The sequence below is a fragment of the Falco cherrug genome, chromosome 12 (assembly GCF_023634085.1).
Source record: "Falco cherrug isolate bFalChe1 chromosome 12, bFalChe1.pri, whole genome shotgun sequence".
Lineage (NCBI taxonomy): Eukaryota > Metazoa > Chordata > Aves > Falconiformes > Falconidae > Falco > Falco cherrug.
This window is the reverse complement of record NC_073708.1, coordinates 22,118,557-22,139,219: the sequence shown is the minus strand read 5'-3', so window position 1 is coordinate 22,139,219 and position 20,663 is coordinate 22,118,557. Positions and strand designations below refer to the sequence as shown.

The following is a 20,663-nucleotide window of genomic DNA, read 5'->3' as shown; positions in this document are numbered from 1 at the left end:
CTTTTTATTTTTTAAGCCTTTTACTCACAATTATTCACCTACCACTATGTGGATAGAAAGAAAACCTTTTCTTTTGGTTAATTAGTAGTTGTTGTTTGCAGGAGTCTCAGCCCAAGCCAAAGGTAACTTCAAAGGCCTCACTCATCAAGCATGGCTTGTGCTCAACGTGAAACTGCCAGTTCTGATCTGGTGGCACAGCTACAGCTCATGCTGAGCTTGGGAGTGGATCCATATTATAAAGTAATTGCTAAGCAATTGTGTAACAAAAGAACAAACTTCTATTGAAAAGATTTGGCAAAGTCACAGCAGTGGGTTAGATGAAAACTTTAACAGTCTGCCAGCAGCAGTACTATCCCAATACATGTTCAGATCCCAACATTTGTTCACATCTCATATGATAGCATCTTCTTTACCCATTATCTGTGTATTCGGTGGCTTATTGCCTCGTTAATCTGTTTTTTAATGCCCCTATCTGCACATATGACACCTGTAACTTTAAAACAAACAAATCAGATCTAATGTGGGCTACTTAAGACTGCATCGCAAGAGTTGAGGTCTGTATTTCATTTTCTGGTTATGCTCCGTAACATGATTCTGAAGCATTCTACTGCCAGCAGTATGTAAAAGGGGGGAAAAAAAGGGATCAAGTCAACACTGAAGGAAGAATAAAACAAAGAAAAAATGATTGATAAAGGAATGAAGCCAAGAGACCATATCAAATATTAAACCAATAAAACCTCTGCGTATTAGCTTTTAGGAAAAGAAAGTAACTGGAAGATAATACAGAAAAAAAGGAAAAGACTTAAGATTCTGCACAGATTTTGTCAGAATAAAAAAAGATCTCCACACTCAGTGACCAATATCATACATCAAAATTTGTATCAGTGGTATATACTTGTGATCTATCAGATACTTCCTGGTAAACACTTCTTGCGAGCCCTTAGGAGGCACAAGTACAATTCTACATGAGTTTTTTCCTCTTCACAAAGGCTTTTAAAACAGTATTAGGCATGAACAAAAATAGAAATTATTAAAAATCCTGACAAATTAGTCACAAATAAGCAGCTTGGTTTAGATCTCTCCCAATGATGCCAAAAAAAATAAACCAGGCTGTGCTAGCCCATCTTCCCTAGCAGTTTTACATGGAGTGCAATCTGGGGTGTCAACGGCCGTCACACTGCCAAAAGGCACAGAATGGTTTAACTGAGCAGGTTAACAATACGCACTTACATGCTTTCATTCAAGGGTCATTCTTACATTAATATGGAACAATTTGGGTAGTATCTATTCAAAAACCACATAATTTGTGAAGTGTTCTGACTTCTTAACACCCTCAGAAAAGACGTGTGTAACATTTATAATATTCTTTAAATAAAATCAGAGTAACGAGTTCTTGCAGAGCAGACCCTCCAAAACTGCATTTTTAAAAATCGTTAACATTTTTAATTAATAAATTTGCTTCAAGCTATAATCCTTAAATTTGTTGTAGTGAAACAGATCTGTCATAGCAAGAGGTACTGACTTCAGAATTCTGTTTAAGGAATTTATTAAGCACTCCACATCACTATCCATACTGCTATGCTACAATTTTCCAGCACTCTTACAAAGTCCATACTTCTTCTCCATTAAGAACACATTCTCTATAAACTCTTCCAAAGTGCTAACAAAGAACTGAGAAATGAAGTACTTTGTTGGAAAATTGTATCTGAATATAGTGCAATGAGTAACTTACTCTTTTTACACAAGACCATTTGAAAACGATCACACATGTTTACAGACACGAGGCAGTGCTCCATAAGCTGCTGCTGTGTCCTTCTGTTCCTAGGCATACACATTCTCAAACTCTCTCAAGCTAAAGAAGAATTGGATTTAGCTATTAAACCAGCATGTTCCCATCCCTTCCAATTTCACAGACTTAACGGGAATTGCCGTTATAATGCAATACAGCTTTCATTAAATATCAGAACATTTCACCAGGATAATACTCCTCTCTGTGCACGAATGCCCGTTTCTCAACACTGCTTCCATGTGTCAAATTCAGTAGGGTGTCAGATATCTAAAAAACCTTCATATATCGGATTGACACCAAAGTAACTCAAAAATAAAAGCTAAAAATCCCAACCGGTCATTTCCTGTTTCAGAACAGTGAAGTCATCCGAAGTCTAGTTCTCCTTTTTATCATCCACAAATTAAATCCCACATAGGTCAGTTTTCATCATAGTTTTTGACTGGTAAAACATCTGTTATTTGCCAAAGGCTTTTTTTATTCTTCAGAGAAAAAACACATTTAGTGTCACTAAATACTGTTCTAAACTAAGGATTCACAAAATTAGCTTAAGCTATATATGGTTAGTACTAATGTGCACGATGCAGATAAAAATACAGTATGAAAATAAAATACATGAAATACACTAAACCATGTAGGATAATTATGAGAACCAGAGTTACTGTTATTTTTAAAATTAATAAAACTGCTATCCACTAACTTGTTCTTTGGTTTTAGCAACAGGAAACAAGGTAGACAATAATTTCAATAAATGTATGGATTGAAAAATATTTCATCCCTGGTATAGCAGACTATTTCAATCTTCCATCCCCCCGCCAGAGGACAGTATCACGAAACATAAAAGATGCAACAGAAATGGAAGTACAATGACAAATAAATTCTACAGAACAAGCACATCTTCCTTTACATGTTCCCAATAGGTGGCAACAGAATACCAAAAATATAAAGAAGTTTGTAATTCTTTCTTCAACCACAAAGTAATGGAAACTGTTACAACTTCTATTGATGAACCTGCACCAGCAATTTTACTCAAATGAATCGCTGCATCTCAGCAACAGAAATTCTCCGGACAGTTAAATGTCAAAAGCCAGAGAATTCACAGAACAGAAACAAAGCATTTATTAAAAGGCTAGTTGTTATGAAACAACTAACTGATGGCTTATACTCTAAGCTTATCCGAGGGAGTAAACTATTACAAGCAGGAATTTACAGTAACAAAATGTTTCTGCACATTAAAGAAGAAATGTTAAGTAAGAAAGTAAATTTTAGACTAATTTTTTTGTTGTTGTTGACATCCACACCTTGGTCTTTAGCAGCATTTGTTTACAAGCCTGAATAAAGGGGTGAGCATATTTAAACAAAGTTTTCAGCTGACAAACCCCAACTTTAAACACAGTAGCAGGTCCCTGCTAACTAACTCCCTGATTCTCTGTAAAAAATTACAGGAAATCAGATTTCTTCTTTCCTTGACAGTTATGGACTATTTTGTTTCTGTGGCACAGAGCTATACAAATCAAGTCTAAATAATGACTACTTACTTGCTTTCAAAACCAGCTAAGTCACGGTCCAAAGAAATTGTCTCTGTCGTAATTTCCACCTTCCTCACACTGCCAAAGAAGTCTGTTATCAGAACATTTTGAGGGTCTCGCTGAAACAGATCAGTTCGGTGCCCAGGCGTGGAAACGCACAAACTTTTTGGACAGACCTGAAACTAGAAACCAAGATGGATAATCATATCCTGTCCCACATCCATCAACAGTCCCTACATACACCTTCCAGAATGAAATCACTATAAAACTAAATACCACGCAGAACTTGCATTAAATTCAGTACAAGCTCCACAGCTGAAACAAATGATTGAACAAAACATTAAAAGGCATAAACATCTTAATTATGCTTTTCAGAAAACCTTTATTTCACAATTATGCCATTTGAGTTCAGAAATGCTTCTGTGAAAACCAACCATCAGTTACATCTGATTAAATGCACAAATGTATTTCTGAATATAGATGCAGCAATGCTGCTATAACCTTCCAAAAAGCAGAAGTGGGTATAAATTCTTCGTATTTACCAAAGGGAGGCATTAAAGATTAAACAAGCCTTGATAAACAGGTAATATTAAAGGCTTCACAAGAACGCAAGAACTAACATTTTGATCAAAAAGAAAAACATCTTAGCCTTATTTCCAGTTTATAGCCTGCAAATCAATGCAGAATTAGGATCTTCAAATATCAAAGGTGTTTTATGTACATTAAGTTCACAGAGACATCCTGTAAAACCTAAAAATTAGCTATATACTGTATTATTTATTTTATCCATGTATTTTGTGTACATATCGGATCCCCTATGTCCAGCATACACTGCAATGCCTGCAACAATACTAACAAACTGTTTTCAACTGACTCAATTCTGTATAAAGGTACATTTGCAGAGAATAAGACAATGTAACAGTGACAAATTCGTTGTAGCATTTAAAGTATCTGACAAGACAGCATGCCTATTAAATAACAATATTGTCCTGTAACCAGCAGATACTCAAGGCAAAACCAATGCATTTTGGACACAATGCTATTTTGCACAAGTCCTACCACACTTGCCACAGAAGTCTCTAATTAACTTCCCATATGAAGAGATTCCTTATTTCAAGGGATCTTGTATGACACAATGTAATATAATAAATAATAATTTGTCTGTATTTTTATTAATAATGCTACATAGCTTAAAGTGCCACGAAATGCAGCCCAAGGCCTCATCCTCTCTAGCCTCCTTGATGAGCCTGAAAAGTGAGTTCATGTCTTGATCATTAGAAGGCACTTCAGAACCCAATACTCAACCCTACTAAACACAGCAGCTAGACACACAACCCTGCAACATAGTGCAGCTAGCTCTACAGTGCTCGGGACAGTTCCGTAAGCAAATGTTGCTGTTCATTCAACTGTCTCACAGGCAGCCACAGACCACTTCGTAACAGCGTAGGTTACGCAAGTCCGGGTATATTGCAGCAACATAGAACATTTAACAGAACAGATTAATACATAAGACTACGAAGGAAGCTCTCCACATGGGTGCTTATCTTCCTTAATCTTAAATTGTCCAAGTGATTTTCACAAGCAGATCCATCAGTCACTGGATCTAGAGCTCATATACCTAATCACATCATGGGTCAGCTCTTAGAAGGCTGCATTCTTAGGACCTGTGGTTTGGTCCTAACTAGCTCCAAGCAGATGCAACCTCAATTATCCCAGATTACGACTAACAAAATCTGCAAGTTTCAGTCCACACTTCCAAGCAGAAATTCTGTGCTCCGTCTTGACATGAAATGCATGGGTTGTGTGGCTCCTTCTCTTAGGACAACAGAACCCTACATTCAAAAAGTTTCCCTGGCTTTTCTTCTTAGAGGACAGACTCTATCTCCCCGTTCCTCCCTTCTGCTCCATTACAGTTTCCCTTTCATGTTTGTCTTTTTTGTCTAAGCATATAGCATTAAGCTGCTGGTTCAGCTCACTTTCACCTTTACCTTAACTGAAGCACACAAGCACACAGAACCACGGAGCTCTTTTTAATGATTCCCAACTTCCTTGTTGGCAAGAGTATCACACAGCTGCTAAAGAAATGATAGGGGCATAACAAATCTTTCTGTTATCCTCCCTGTGAAGTGAAAACGAATTAGACTCATCAGCATCATGCTTCCCATACAAAGCCACTTGTCAGTGCTTAAGTTTCAGTTTCACCAAAATGCAATCAATTTTCTTCAACTCTACTCCAACTAAGGGCACAAACATAAAAACTAACTCTCTGAAGTAAGCTGTAATAGCTAAGTATTTATTTTAATCCTGCTATTTGGTACATAAACCTATGCTGCAGTTATACAGTTAAGTCTCTTCCAAGCTTCCAGGAGAGCACGAATGTCCCAAAACAACTGCATCAGCACTAGAAGTGGGAAATTGATACTGCACCCAGTTATTTCTAACCTGTCCCACAACAATTTACTACCATAAGATGTTACCATGAATCTTGGACAGAAGTGCGCAATGGCACTTAGAAGACCTCAGTATTAAAAATCTACCTATCCAGTACCAGTGTAAGAAAGGAAGGACTACAAAGCAATAACACCACAGCACACTAACACCAATACCTGAGGTCTTTTGGCAAAAAAAGGCAAATGCTGGCTAAATGAAACACATTTGTTCATGTGCTGATTTTTCAAAATTTGTTTACAATAATATACTATTTAAATAAAGGTAAACAGTTCCCCAAAATGGGAACTTTTTTCAACTTTTGTAATAACATTTTTAGCTATTTTATGACAAATGATATCTCATTTAAAAATCTATTTGAATCTTATTTAAAAAGTTCAAATTCAATTCAACGTTTCAATTTAGTCTTTACTTTTTTGGAATTGTGATCAGACTGGAAGTCAGACATTTGCACAGCTTTATGCTATCCCTTAGCAACACAGATGGAGCACTTGGGGAGTAGGTGGAGTGGATTATGAAAAAAAGATGTCTCATTCTTTGCAGGAATGCAATATCCAAATCTTAGGTGCATGTGAAAAGAAGCTGTTTTAAGAGTGATTGGAGAATAGTACAGAGGTGATGGGATAGAAGCAGTGTAAAAAATACAGAGTACTTCCAAAAGAGCAGACATCTGACGCATCAGAAGATAAATTAAAAAAGAAACCCAAAGATTACCTAATAATTTTAAAGCTAGTTAGTGAGCCACTTAATATGTTATCTTGAGTTTGGAAAGCATTAATTTTACAAATATTGGACTTGGACAAGCAGTAGGTCTTTGTTCTTAAACCAGCACAAAACAGTGCCTTTCCAGTGCCAAAGTATCCCCTGTAACTGTTGGCAAATAAATGGGCTTATAACCTTACCATGGACTAACCATACATCATTTTGGAACTCTTAGATGAGGCCCTGAAAAGCACCAACTCAAGATCAAGTGGTCACATTTGCTGAAGTATGTGCATATTATGAGTCAGTACGTGACCATCACAAATCATGATATATTTGAGTCCATTCCCTTCCCAGAGCAACAATAAGCAGATGGATGCACAACAAAATGACTTATATGATGTAAGGAATTTACCAGTATGAGAACTTCCCACGGATCCTCCTGAGTATTTGGCACATAAGCAAAAAAAAAAAACGCAAAGGAGTGTTTAGATACCTTCTCCAAAGAGCTCAAAAGGTAAAGCACCTAGCCAGCTAACAAGTTTTCTACACTTTCCACAACAATTGGATTAGGATCTAGCTGGCTAGACCAGTTATACCACTTCCCAGATGGTGTCTTATACAGTAGAAACTACTGTTTATTTTTTATGACTTCTTTTTAAACATGTATTCATTTTCTGATGTACAGAATAGAGCTCTTAAGTGCTGTTTTAAAGTTATCTGTATCCCATGATCAGAAGGTATTAAAGGACAGAATTTCATTCTCATGGTAGCAGAAGAATCTTGAATCTTAGTCACTGAATCAATTCTGTATCAACATAAAATCTGTCAAGTGTGGGCTGTTAAGAGGGAATGCTACTACACATCTAGCAGCCAGGCTAACACCATCCTCTGTAGACAGAGGGTGGCATAAAACTTTTGAGCAGCTGCTCCTTTTACAGAAATGAATCAAAGACAATGTGTTTTGTAAGTGGTGGCTCTTAGACCACTGACACAGCATGTCAGGATTTACAGCTACAAGGCACCAAAGCATAATGTATTACTACAATGAAACTAGTACTGGGACAGGTATAAAGGGTTAACAGAGTAAATAAAATATGGTTATTTTTAATGTCATGTCACCAGTGTATACATCTAACAGTTACAGAGGCATTTTCATAAATTTTGTCATAGGTTATACGGTTGGTTTGTGGGGTTTTTTCTCCTGTCTCATACCTGAAAGCTACAATTAATATTTACCTAAGATATAATTAACACCAAACACTGATGGATTCGGACATATCTTGCTCTGCAATCTATGCAGATATACAGAGAAATTACTCTCTGCAGGCATTTGCGAGTGCATGGCTAGAATTTTAACTGTTTAATCACCTTTGCAACACAGTATCAATAGCTGCCTTTCCATATCTGCAAAGCAGCTGTTATCCATGAAGCTGATTTTAGAAACTTCCTATAATTTTTCACATACAAATATTTCATTCTATTGAAATGCAACGTTTAATGAGTACTTTATCCATTTTTCAATGAATTAAAAAAAAATCTGGCTAATTTTGATTAATTTTTTCTGTAGCCAGCAAACCACTTTCACACTGAGGACAATCCTTGAAGCGTTACACTATGACAAATTTAATAATGGCAAAAAGACCCTTCCCCCCAAAGCTGCTTCCAAAAGAAACCGCAGGAGAACAAAAAGCATTTGGAGAACCCTACAGACAAAATAAATTAGTTTTCAAACTGTTAAGTCATTAGCATATTCATGAATGCTGAGTATTCTACTTACTAGGTCATTCATATTTGTCTGACTGGCTGGATGAATTTCTTCCAAGAACTCTAGCACATAGAATGTGTATCTGTCCATAAGATGAACTCCAATCCCAAGATCAGGTTGATGCTTAAAAACAACACACAGCAGTTATTGGGCATTTGCAGGACAGAACTCAGTATTTAGGAAAGGGAATAGAATGTTACAAAACTTAAGCATAATGGGGTTTTGTTCTTAGGCAAACTATGCAAAGAAAATAACCAGCCATGAAGAAACATACTGTTGACAAGCTGAATAATTCAGTATCTTCATTTTTCTAGACTATATCCTGGTAATTATGTTTGCCAGAAGGAACTCCTCCTTCTTACCACTCCAGTACAGATTTGTGGGCTGCCCTGGGCTTTTTAGGGCTTGAAAAACAGGGCTGGGAGAGACAGCTTATCTTACAGTACTGCACAGGTTCAAGTAATCCTGACCTGCTGGTTTTGATCTGGCTAGGATCTCTCTCCTATCACTCCTTCTGTAATTCAGCTGGGATATAATTACAGCAGGTAAAAGCTAGTGGGGTTTTTTTTTTTTTGGTGTATCAAGTGTAAGAAGTCCTAGATTCAGTATTCACCACACATATCTCTAAGCAGTCTTCCCATAAAATTTCTTCCTATCCTAAGCAATGTATATTTTGGCCAGCAAGCACAGAAATCCATCATTAGCCTGGTTCTTTGGGACAGCGCGCAAAAACAATCCAGAAAAGTACACTTACAGGTTTTGTCAAAACCATACTTTGTAACTAAATACCTTACACATTCAGCAATCAGAAGGGAAATTTTTAGCTAAAAGTCAATAGAACCTGTGCTTTTAACTCTGGCATTCTGAAAACTGTCTTCAGGATCACAGAAATCTACTTACTGATAAAGAATCCTCTCCTACTTGGCTGCTAGCCAAGGCCATTATATTAGGTGAATAAAATCGTTCATACATGGATGCTCCTTGACAAGTATCAATAATAAACAACAATTCATTGTACCTGAAAGAAATAAAACAGCCTACTTAACCGTCTCTCTTTAACCAACATATACACATACATGTTTTTTTAGTTACCAGGACAGCTGCCAGGAACCTAAGGAACAGAAGCTTTCACCCTGATTGATTGTAAGATGCAAGTTTAGTCAAAGCAATATATTTGAGCAGCTGTAACTGCAGGAAGCTGAAAAAACCTAAACCTCTTACTTCTGAATGCAAACTTGTACACAATTTTATGGACAACAGACAGTATCACTGCTGAAGGTAAGCAAGACCTACCAGTAAGGCTTCAGGTAAGCTTGAGAAATACAGCATTTAATCTCAAAATAATGCTTTTTTTCTTACCTTCTTTTCTGCCACATTTGTTCAAAGGCATCAGCAAGTTCTACATTTGTTATTTCTTCAGAATCTTGAAATTTTAGGAAACCATTTCCACCATGGCCTGACAGAAAAATCACAAGTTAGGCAAGCATGTAGATTAAAGAAAGATATTTAGCCCAGTTGACCATTTTGCTAAAAAAAGGCAAACACAATTCTCTTTCTCCAAACAGACTCCAGCAAAACAAAATATTAGTACAGTAAGAACAGTACATGTACATAATTTAAAACAGAAACTATACTTGCTAAGTACTGCCTTACAGGTTTTTTCTTAATTAGTATGACATGCTGAAAAAAAAATATTAATTCCTTTTGTTGATCTTTTTGTTTGTTTGGACTCCTGATGGGATCATGCTTTCAAACAGGCCCACCCCACTGAACTACAAACATCAGTAAATTGTACACAGAAACCTGTAATTACCCGTCATATATATCAGAATATTGCTTCTGTCATCAGAAAGAAGACGTTTAGATCGCGGTGTGCTTGGTGGGATTCTTCCTGTTAACACACGCAAGAAATTTTCAACAGTAACCTAAGAACAGAAACATAAAGTAGTTTTCTAAAGAGAAAAACAGTGATTAACAACTACAGTCTGGGTTACATACATTAAATAATGGAACACTAAAATACGTGGTGTATCTAACCAGATGTAATATTACAAGGTATAAACTGCACAAACGGACATTTTCTGCTTAAGGTTTTAGTGCAGGTTCACGATCGCATGCTACCTTTTACTTTATTCCATTAACATCACCCTGTTGCTTTATTAAAGCCAGTAAGTCTACTACCGTTACAATTTCTAAACACATTGTCATTGATCTGAAAACCTGTCAGTGTATAGCTTTATTCTGACAAAGCTGCTCACGTACTCACAAAATGCTCCAACATTAGTGTGTGTTACCATGGAAAAATAAAAGTTTAAATTTCCTTTGCAACTCAGGAAAGGAAAAACAAGATCAATTTTGGTTACGTAAGTCTGAGTAATCAGGTAAGACCCATCTGGATGGTAACTGTAAAACATCCTATGAAACACCACTTCCTCTTCATGCACATGTACACAGCTCAAACATTAACAACAAATCCATACTCAGGAAAAAACGTGATAAAAGGAATGTTCCTCTATTTCAGTGTTGTATCTTCACTTCTTTATGCAAAGATTCAGAGAAATAAAACATTTTCCATATACTTAAATATGCTCCTATAAACTTTTATTAATGATTATATAGCACTATTAAAACATGCAATTGATGCCCAATTTAAGACCAACTGGTAAAGACCCTGTCTTTTTGAAGGAATACTACACAAAAATGAAAAGGTGATACAGATTTCTATATAGTAATTTCAGTAATGATTAGGTTATGGCTTTTGTTTTGTTTTGATAAAAGCATACGTTTAAGGTTAGAAATTTAAGTAGGTCTTCCTAATAAACATTTCAGTTAAATGCCAAACTTTTCACAATGGTGTTAAATGTTTGGAAGATGAGACACTGAACAGCCATGTCCAAAGAAGAGAAATTTCAGTAATATGTCTGTATTCCTAAGACATACAAGGAGTTCCATATATTCTTTTAACCGTGGAAATGCCATTATATAAAATAGCCAACACACAACATATTTTTGTTATAGTAAACTTCAAATACAAAACCAAGTATCAAGGGAGAGAAAGGGTGTATGTTTTAAACCTATCAGTTGATAACAAAAGCCCAGCCCAAAACCACAACTTCACAGATGTTGCATAGATCTTTAAATGAACACTAAAAACAAAGACACGGTAATTTCATTAAAGTGCCAGTCACCTCGTAGCTTCTGTAATCCACTTCCACATCATCTCCATAGACATTCAGCTCCATGTTCTTATGACTAAACACAGTAGCTGGTTTGGGATTTCTGGGATTACATGCCATATCATCCGCCAGCATCAGGACAATGTGACTATGAAAAGTAAGACAAAAACATTTCAGCCATTCTACTTTCACATAACAGTCAAACAGAATCCCAAACAACACATCCCACAATTACAACAATAGCTTCTAACATTAAGAAAATTCCTGGAATTGTAAGTGAAACTTTGCTTGGTTATACCCTATTTCCTTATGTACATCCTCACTATTACAAAGATACCACACACAGAAATGCAGCTAGCTGTTATTTATCTACAGGATTAAGTGAGGCCAAAGATGAGCATGATAGTAGTTGACTTGAGCATACAGGCTTGCCTGGACATAGGCTGGCAGACCTCTTCATAAAACACCTGGAGATTTTTATGGGGCACTAAATCATTTCATGCAGCTCCACAGAAGAAATTCCAGCCTGTTTGCACGTTGTCAGACAGATAAATTAAAAACATTATGACAATTTTTAATTAAATTTGAGGAGCTCCTGAACATTTTTTAAACCATTACACATCTGATACACTACTGTATGAATACATGTTAATGGAATTTTCATGAAGAACACAAGTGGGTTGACACCAGACATTGTCTTTTTCATAGTACCAAGCAAAAAAAAAAAAAAAACCCACAACACCCAGCATTTTATAGTACCAAGAAAAAAATGCCAGCACATTATAAAGCTGTTCCAACTTGCATGCAGCCGAAGATCTGTATTTCACCTGCCACGGTCAGGTTTGGGTCAAAATATAGAATAACAAGTAGTCACTAGAGACTGTAAGCACTAGGAAGAATGTGCCAGAGATGTCTGGAACAAAGTGAAGTTAGTTCTTTCCTTGGATAACCCTGTCTTAGACACAGTTTCTCCTTGACTGTGATCTTTGTGTTCTTCCAAACAATGCTACAAAAGGAAAGCTCCATATCCTGTAAAGAATGCTGCTAACTCAAGAGACCCAGGCACAGAGTTATAAATTAAACTGTACTGCTATTTAAAAAGGAATTTAAAAACACGTGGATATGGCGCTTAGGCATAGGCGGACTTGGCAGTGTGAGGTCAATGGTTGGACTCTACCTTAAAGGTCCTTTCCAACCTAAATGATTCTGTTCATTTTTAAGATATGATTTTTAGGTTGGTTTGGTGGATTATTTTTTTTAAGTCATCAATATTTCGAATGAAGTTTTACAGCAAAGAAAGAAAAACAGGTAGAGGAGGAAAGAGAGAAACACTCAAATCCAAGAAAAATTGCTGCAAACAGGAAAAAATACGTGCTCTCTCTAGGTCTTCTCCAACATCTTACTCTTTACCTCAGCCTAAAACATTGCTGGCTTTTTGAGATTCATTTCCAAACTCTTGGGTATGGATAAGAAATGAATTAGGCTACTGAACAACAGAAATCTCCAGCCATGCTGCAGTTTTTGCAGTATTTCTAAAAGTGTCACCTATTTTGACCTTAATAGTGATGACAGATGGATGCAGAGAAGATATAAGTTCTCTGGTAAGGGCAGAACTAGTGAAAGAATTTCTAAGGTAGTGCCTAGGGCGCCTATGCTTCAAAGGCCATACAGGAGACAAGACAGATGCTTCTGAATGAGATGTGCAAAAACCCTGCCATATTTCTGCAGCTTTCAGCCCCACAGTGCTTAAGCAGTACATTCCCTTAGATTTATAGCCCCTCACACGCTTCCAAAAATTGGGTTTCAACACCCCCTTTAAACAACCAAGAAATCACTCACTCTCTTCTTTTTACAAATAAACATAGGGAACAGGATTATACTGCCTTTGCATTCACAGTTGAGTGGAAGCTGATTGGGGACTCAATACTATGGTTCTGGACTTGGACAAAAAATTGCCATACAAATTTAATCGGGCAGAACATGCGCTTGGCAATGATGAAGCGGGCCATGTTTCTTTAACCAGACATGCTGGAGAAACTAACATTAAAAAGCAGGACCACCAGGATTCCCATAGAAGGCTATGGATACATATAGCCTGCTGTTCAATGGATCTTGGTGCCTGAAATTCACTTCCACAGTTGTTACAAGTAAATTGCACTCCAATGCATCCAACCGCTGGATGGAACTGTGCCAATACCCCTACAACTTCCAGGAAGACCACAACCAAAAGACACTGCTGAACAGTTTAATCACCTTCCTAATCCTGTTGCCAAAGAAGGGATACTATTTTAACCATAGTTAAAACATAACAACTATTTTGCGCTGTTGCTATAGAGAAGCACAATTTGTACGGACAAAGCTTCTGATTTCTCAAAGAACATCAGGCAAAATGGATTTTTCAAGGCTACTCTCAGTGTGTAGGAGCTGCTTTGTTCAGGGCCTTTAGAGACTGTCCATGTAGTTGCAGATGTGGAAGTCTTACATTTTACTACAGTTACAGTCACTAACATCTCCACACTGAGAGGAATACAGCAGAAGCCATATCTCAGAGTAGTATAGTCATTGCTGAATACATTCAACAATTTTCACATTATGCTTTCACTGATTTACTAAATGGCACATGTTAGTGGGCAGATAGCGCCTCATGTTTTGATTCTAATTAGCCTATTCCAACTGGAAGTTTTATCATCTAACTTGTTGCTTTTCCTTTTCAACACTAGTGCTGCACTTTTCAACATACTGATGTGATAACATCCTTCCTTTTTACTTTTACCCAGTTAAACTGAGAAGAGAAATTTATTTTTATATTGCTTCAAACAGCAAGAACACTTCAATAGCACATCTCCAAGGAACTGTTTTCACCAGTATTCCCTCACCTATCAGGAATGCCCAGTCTCTTGACACTTCTGTATACTGAAAGCGTATTTGCCACATGACGGTAATTAAACCAGAATCGAGATGTACACACCTTGGGGGGGGAAAAAAAAGCATATTAAATAGAGTAAAAGATACAAATTGGCCTGGCACATTGCATCAGAAGACCGTGATTAAAGGAGTATCAACAAACTAGTAACAAATCAGAAAAAACATAGCAACACCAAGAAACATGACATAAGCTATATAAATCTTTGTTGCACCAAAGCAACAAATATAAATGAAATAAAGTTTTTTTAAAAAATCTTAATATAGTGACTCATGAAAAATTTATCATAAACCCCAACTAACTACAGAAAGCGGCACTTCAGGGAATAATTCAGCAATAGTAAGTGGATAATATAATTTTTTTCATTTGCTTTCCCCACATCAAATGGAGGAAAAATCAAAGAAAGAGTTCTCACAATAGCAAACCCATTCTGGGAGCATCCTTGCACAACGGCATAAGCGAATTCATGCAGAAGTCACACACATGGGAAAATACACTGAGGACATTTGCATTTGAGGAATCAAATACAATAAAGCAGCTAAGTGAGCTCTAACCAAAACCTGAATGCAAATTCTCAAAAATCTCAAAGGAGTTCAGGTTCTACTGTTCTAACAGGTGAAGGGCTGGGGAATCAGCCACTCTTGTACTTAAAAGTATTGCCTAGGTCAGATACTATTTCATCCAACCTCAAAAGCCTCAAACCAATGAGATTTCAAAAACCTTCAGAGGCAATGTGCTGTAGCTCCTTACTGCAGCATCTTATCATTGTCCTGAGTTCAATTTCAGTTTGCTGTTTTGTTTGTTCCACACCAAGGACAGCAATTCTCCTTTGGAGACAAATTTCCTTTGCTTTTACATGTCTCTCAAACAAAGGAAGAAGCATTTTAGAAGTTACTTTAAAACCACAAAAGTAGAGAAGCCGGAACAAGCATTTAAGACAGTTTTTTTACTTGTTCAGCTTTAAACGTACAGTTCTAATGAAAATACAAACATCTTTAAGTTACGCTATGTAACGTCTTTCTCTCTAGCCTTTTCATAAAAAGAAATTAGTAGTAGATTAAGCAATAACAAAAATTCATCCTGAAATGATCCCCTTGTGTCTTGATCATTCCATCAGTTAGGAATTCCAAAAAAGCCTGCGGGAATCGCTCCATGAGAACATTCACTCTTCAGCAAGATTTAAAGCTCTGAAAACGAACCGTGGCCAATCTAGCTGTGACATTTCAAAGTATTATCATCTGCCCCTTTCCTCCATTACCTCCCTTACAGCACGGTGAAAAAATGCATCTATGCTCTAAATATAGCTATTCACACTGCAGTGTATTAATTCAAAGTACTGTATGAGGTGGGATTGCAGTACGATCCCAGGCTTGAGGTGCCTAATAGCAGAAAAATGCTCCTTATTTTACTGGCATTAAAAATTAGCAGCAATTGTTAAAACGATTAATCATGAACTACTGAAAAAATATAACCAGCAAAGAATCTGTTGAGGACAGAAAGCACAGGTCCCTGGACCTACTTTTCCATCTTCTTGGTGTGTTTTATGGGTACTAATAAAAGCACCTTTTTGTTAATAGCATTGAAGTAGTACTTGGTATTTTAATAGTTTCAAGTTTCCACACTGTAGAATATAGAAATTATTCCTCCTAATTCAACTAATTACTATTATCTTTCCTTTTATGTTGCTCAATTTTTGTAGGTGTAAAACAAACAGCTGCTGAGCACTTACAATAGTGTTCTGAGACAAATTATTCATAAGACCTGAATTGTGATTAAGAACCAATTGTGCAGGATGATTCAAAGGTAATAAAAGATTCGTGGCAGAGAAAAAAAAAATAAGAACAGCTGATAGAAACATTATGTTGCCTAAATTTATTCTATTCTAAACCTGTAATCACCAGTTAACCGACTGAGTAAGAACAAAAATCAGAAATAAACTGTACCTGTCTGGTCAAAGAAATACACTTCTCTGGTATCAGAACTACACTTTTGTTCAATATGCAGTATGGTAATTTAATTGTTTTAATGCCATCAGAACTTTTGTTTTATGAATCCTGTCATGCAGCTAGATGTTTTGAGTGCCTGAAATGCAGTCATACTGAAAAGATGATTTTATTATAGTGTAATAGGTCTGGAGGCACCATTTCAAATATATTTATTTCCAAGTCTTTATCTTTCCACTTCTTTCAAATTAACAGAATTCTGAGTGACTGTTGCAATTATGGCTCTTGATGAAAAATTGCCAACTTTATTGGAAGAGAACAACCTGGACCATGCTTACCAAAACTGCCCAGTTATTTGTATGTCCGCTTCTGAAGAATTGTTCTGCTTGATCCTGAAAGATGGAGACAATATTATATGTTTTTCAGCAATAAGAAAGAAATGACCGCTTGTACTTTTTGTTGTTTGCACAAATCAGTATTCAATGTATATGTTTACCACACCTTAACACTGAATAAACCTTACAAAAGCTTCAAGAGGTAGTTTTTCTTATTCCGTTTTGCACATTTCATGCAGTTAACGACTCCAGATCTTTCCCTGAAACTTGCTAAATAACAAAGTGGAAAAAACCTATTAGTCACTTGCACCTTTGTCAAAACAAAAAACAAAAAGCCCACACCTGCCTATTTCAAAGTACGCTCAAGGAACAAGATAAAGTGATTTATCAACCTACAGTTTCCTCCTTAATAAGAAAAGGGGCTTGGATTACTTTCTATTTTCATTGTTCCTCTCATCTTTTCAAGAGCAGGTAAGTGAACCTGCAATTTTAACCCATTTTAAATCTAAGATGGGCACATTTACCTTCAAAAATCAGGAGCCATAACTATAATAACCTTCTCTATAATGTGTTCTTCATAGTCCCCACTGTGCTTTGTAAAGGAGCGGGCCCTTTGTCTTTAACAGATAGCATAAATCGGGACACAGAAAGAGGGTAAGACTTCCCAGAAGTAAAGCAACAACTCTGTCACAGCACAAGAATTCAGACTTACTGATTCTTAATCAGACTCTCTTAACTCTGAGGGGCACTGGGCAGATGATGCTTGTGGTCTTACACAAAAAAAGAGTAACAGAAAAAGTGTTTCTTAAAATATATGTAAAGCATGGTGTACTTCAAGTAACAATTTGCAGTTTAATTAGTAATCCAAAGACCCTACAAATATTTATATTGGCTATTTTTTGTCCTATTTGTAGTTTATTTCAAGTATAACCATTTGTTAATAAAGCAGAATACAAAGGCAAACAACACTCCAGATGCAGTGTGGGTACTGTGCAAAAAAGCGTAATTACTTAAATATTAAATTATCCCGCCTAAAAAAATATCGTGAGCTCCTCCTCCTCCTCCTGCACGCCTCACAGCTGCGAGCAGCTCAGGGCAGCGACGCCCCAGGAGCGCGGGCGAGCGCCCAGCACCACCCTGGCCTTGCACCGGCGGCTGCCCGTGCGCACAGTGCCCGGCCACGGCACACGAAACACCGGCTACTGACAGCCGCACTGCGCAGCCGACGAGGAGCCGAGTTTCAGGCACCCGCAATCGCCCTAAGAGCCTGGGCTTTTTTCAAACTCGAGGCGGTGTCAGCAGGCCAGCCTCCGGCCGCGCCGCGGGCACGTGCCGCCCCAGGGCCCGCGCGGGGGACGCGCAGCCCGCGCCTGGCGCCCGCGGGGCAGCGCGCAGCGAGCCGGGCCGGGCCGGGGCAGGGCAGGCACCGCCCGCCCGGGGGAGGCAGCGCGGCGCCGGGCACCGGCCGCTTGCCCGCCCGGGACAGCCGCTCGCGGGCCGCGCCCGCCGAAGCCAACGCGGCTCCTCCCCGGGCACCGCAAGTGCCTCGGGGCAGCCCCACCGGCGCGGCCCCGAGAGCGGCGGCGGAATGGGCTTTGCCTGCGGAGGGGAGATGGGGGGGAACCAGCAGCACAGAGCCTGCGGCGTGGCGCGGTTCAGCGCCGCCCGCCCTCTCTCCCCGCCGCCGCTCCCACCAGCTTTCGTACCTGGATGCCGCTAGCGAGCGCTGCGCCGCAGCACCCCAGGAGCAGGGCGGCGGCGCGGAGCCAGCGGACGGCGGGCACGGCGGCCGCCATCTTACCCCGCCTGCTCCGCGGGGCCGCGGCCGCCGCAGCTGCCGGAGCTGCCGGAAGGGGGGCGTGGCCGCTGCGCATGCCCGGCACCGCCCCCGCGCGCTTCCCGCGCCCAGCGTTCGCGCCTCCGAGAAGCTTCTCGGCGCTGAGGGGAGCGGTGCTGCCGAGCTGAGCCACGCCAGGCGCCTCGCCGCCTGCCAGTGCTCTCTCGAGCTTGCCAGCCCCTGGAGAGCCTGCTTCACATTCGATTTTTAAAGAGCTGAGGCAATAACATTAGCAGACCTCACCACTGCCCTGAACATTTCTGTTGGTTGTGTCTCTGTGGTGAGGTGCAATGCAGCCCTGCCCAGCCCTTGTCCATCCCTCGGATGGGCCCGGTTGGCATAAGAAAACACCATGACGGGACCTCGCATCTCACCATCGGTTTGGCAGGCCCCTGGGGGTGTAACAACAGCCGTTCCAGCCGCTTCACAAAAACGTGCTGAAATCACTGGGCCTTGTCACCACAAGGGCAGGGCATGCTGAGGTGTGGGATGAGGGTGGCCTCAGGCTTTGGTGGCTGCAAGGCAGAGCTGTCTCGGAGCAAAGCAGAGTACTGGGGAGAGGGGCCGTCTTTGGTGGGGAGGAGAGAGGGATCTGGAAGTAGATCTTTTTTCAAGATGCCTTGCTGTAGCCTTGCCTTTGGTACATACATCCCTCAGCCGATGAATCTTCAGGTTTCTATTTCAATCTGTTGAACCTCTTTGTATGATTCTTTTACTCCCACCAACTCATCTTGTTGCCACCTTAGTTCAATTGCCTGACGTCTTCCATTAGTGAAGATTCAGAATCTGCCCCAAACCATGGAAGCTGTTTCCTACTCTGTGTACTTGTCATCAGTAATGACTTTCTCAGACAGGAGCATATTTCTTCGTATTGATGTTGGAATTTCAGTAACATCATGTTTGCTGTTTGAAAGCATCACTGGTTTCCTCGATAAAAATCATCGCTTGTAATTAGATTGCCTTTTCTTTTTGTGCCTAAAGCTAATGAACTTAATCCCTTCCGAAGACTATAGCCACCAGCCTCTGTTGCGTCTGAACACATCTCCTGTGTGAGCCTTTTATGAACCTACTGAGAAACATAACAGGCGTCTGTGTCACTTGGTGCCTGTTTCTAAACTGCACTGTTTATCTTGCTCCAGAAAACTAAATGTATTTAAGATTAGGGCCAAGCTTAAGCTTTTTCCTTGCCCTTTCAAATGCCTCCACTTTGGGCTCTGATCATTCTCGGATGTGTTTAAGGTGTGTGAGTAATTCTAAAGGATAGGCAGCTGTCTTTCACAGTGTGTACTCAAAGCAGTTTTATAAACTGGTGAGTTGATCTCATGTACTTTGACTTGGTTAGCTCCTCATTACCTTTCAGCTCCCATGTGGAGTTGGTCAGGTAACATGGGACAGAAGGTCTCAACCTTTGACTGAAATTCTTTCTGGTAAGCTTCTTTGCTCTTTGCATTTAGTGCAGATATTCATCCTTTATATCATGCATTTTGGTCAGCAGCTTTTCTGGTAGAAATAACATCATCAGCTGTGTGCTGATGATGCATCTTTGAACCAGGGATAAGTTGTGATGTTGTACTGAACGAAAACTTAGGTCAAATGTTACAAAGATGTAACTTCAGCTTACCAAGAAACATTCCTGACATGAGACGTAACGATCATCTTTACTGTGAATAAAACTTCAAAGCATTCTATTCACTTAACTCCTGAATGTTCTGTAATTTGTGTCACAGGTGACCTTAATTTTGTCATTCTCTGGAATACTAGACTTTGTAGTTTCAGTAACATTCTTTTAAGGTCACTGCCTATGATTTGCTACGTAAGAAAAAAGGTAATGGAAAAAAAATTTAAAAATTTTCTGTCATGTAGCATTGGAATGATGTAAACATACATTATCACTTACAGACTGTCCAAGCAGACATCTACTACTTCTCCTGAGCAATTAAGAACTGTAGCAAATTTTCCTTACATGAAAGATCATTTGTAGTGGATGAGACATTTAAAATACTAGGTTTCACCAATTATCAGAATAGTTAAAGCACACTTGTCCTGTCAGTATTGCCGCTATTTCTCATGGGTTGTATGTAGTTGGTTCAATCTACAGGAAGGTTTAGCTGGCTCTTGATGTAAAAGCATAGCTACAGACTCGTCAGTCTTGTGTCACATGCTGTCTGCTGCAATGTGTGAGCAATGTTTGGATCAACTACAGTCACACTGCAGGG

The 20,663-nt window shown here is 39.0% G+C and overlaps 1 protein-coding gene across 1 annotated transcript in view; it reads right to left on the bottom strand.

Annotated features, from left to right (window-relative positions):
• PIGK (phosphatidylinositol glycan anchor biosynthesis class K) overlaps positions 1-18,446 on the bottom strand; it is a 68,299-nt gene extending 49,853 nt beyond the window's left edge. Inside the window, exons 1-9 of the mRNA XM_055724758.1 lie at positions 18,317-18,446; positions 16,614-16,667; positions 14,286-14,377; positions 11,422-11,557; positions 10,047-10,158; positions 9,593-9,689; positions 9,134-9,251; positions 8,246-8,356; positions 3,325-3,497 (exon numbers count right to left, since the gene is read on the bottom strand). Of these exons, the coding sequence (XP_055580733.1) occupies positions 3,325-3,497; positions 8,246-8,356; positions 9,134-9,251; positions 9,593-9,689; positions 10,047-10,158; positions 11,422-11,557; positions 14,286-14,377; positions 16,614-16,667; positions 18,317-18,406 (983 nt within the window). The 5' untranslated portion in view covers positions 18,407-18,446. The remainder of the gene's footprint in view (positions 1-3,324; positions 3,498-8,245; positions 8,357-9,133; positions 9,252-9,592; positions 9,690-10,046; positions 10,159-11,421; positions 11,558-14,285; positions 14,378-16,613; positions 16,668-18,316) is intronic.
• Between the last annotated feature and the right edge of the window lie 2,217 nt (positions 18,447-20,663).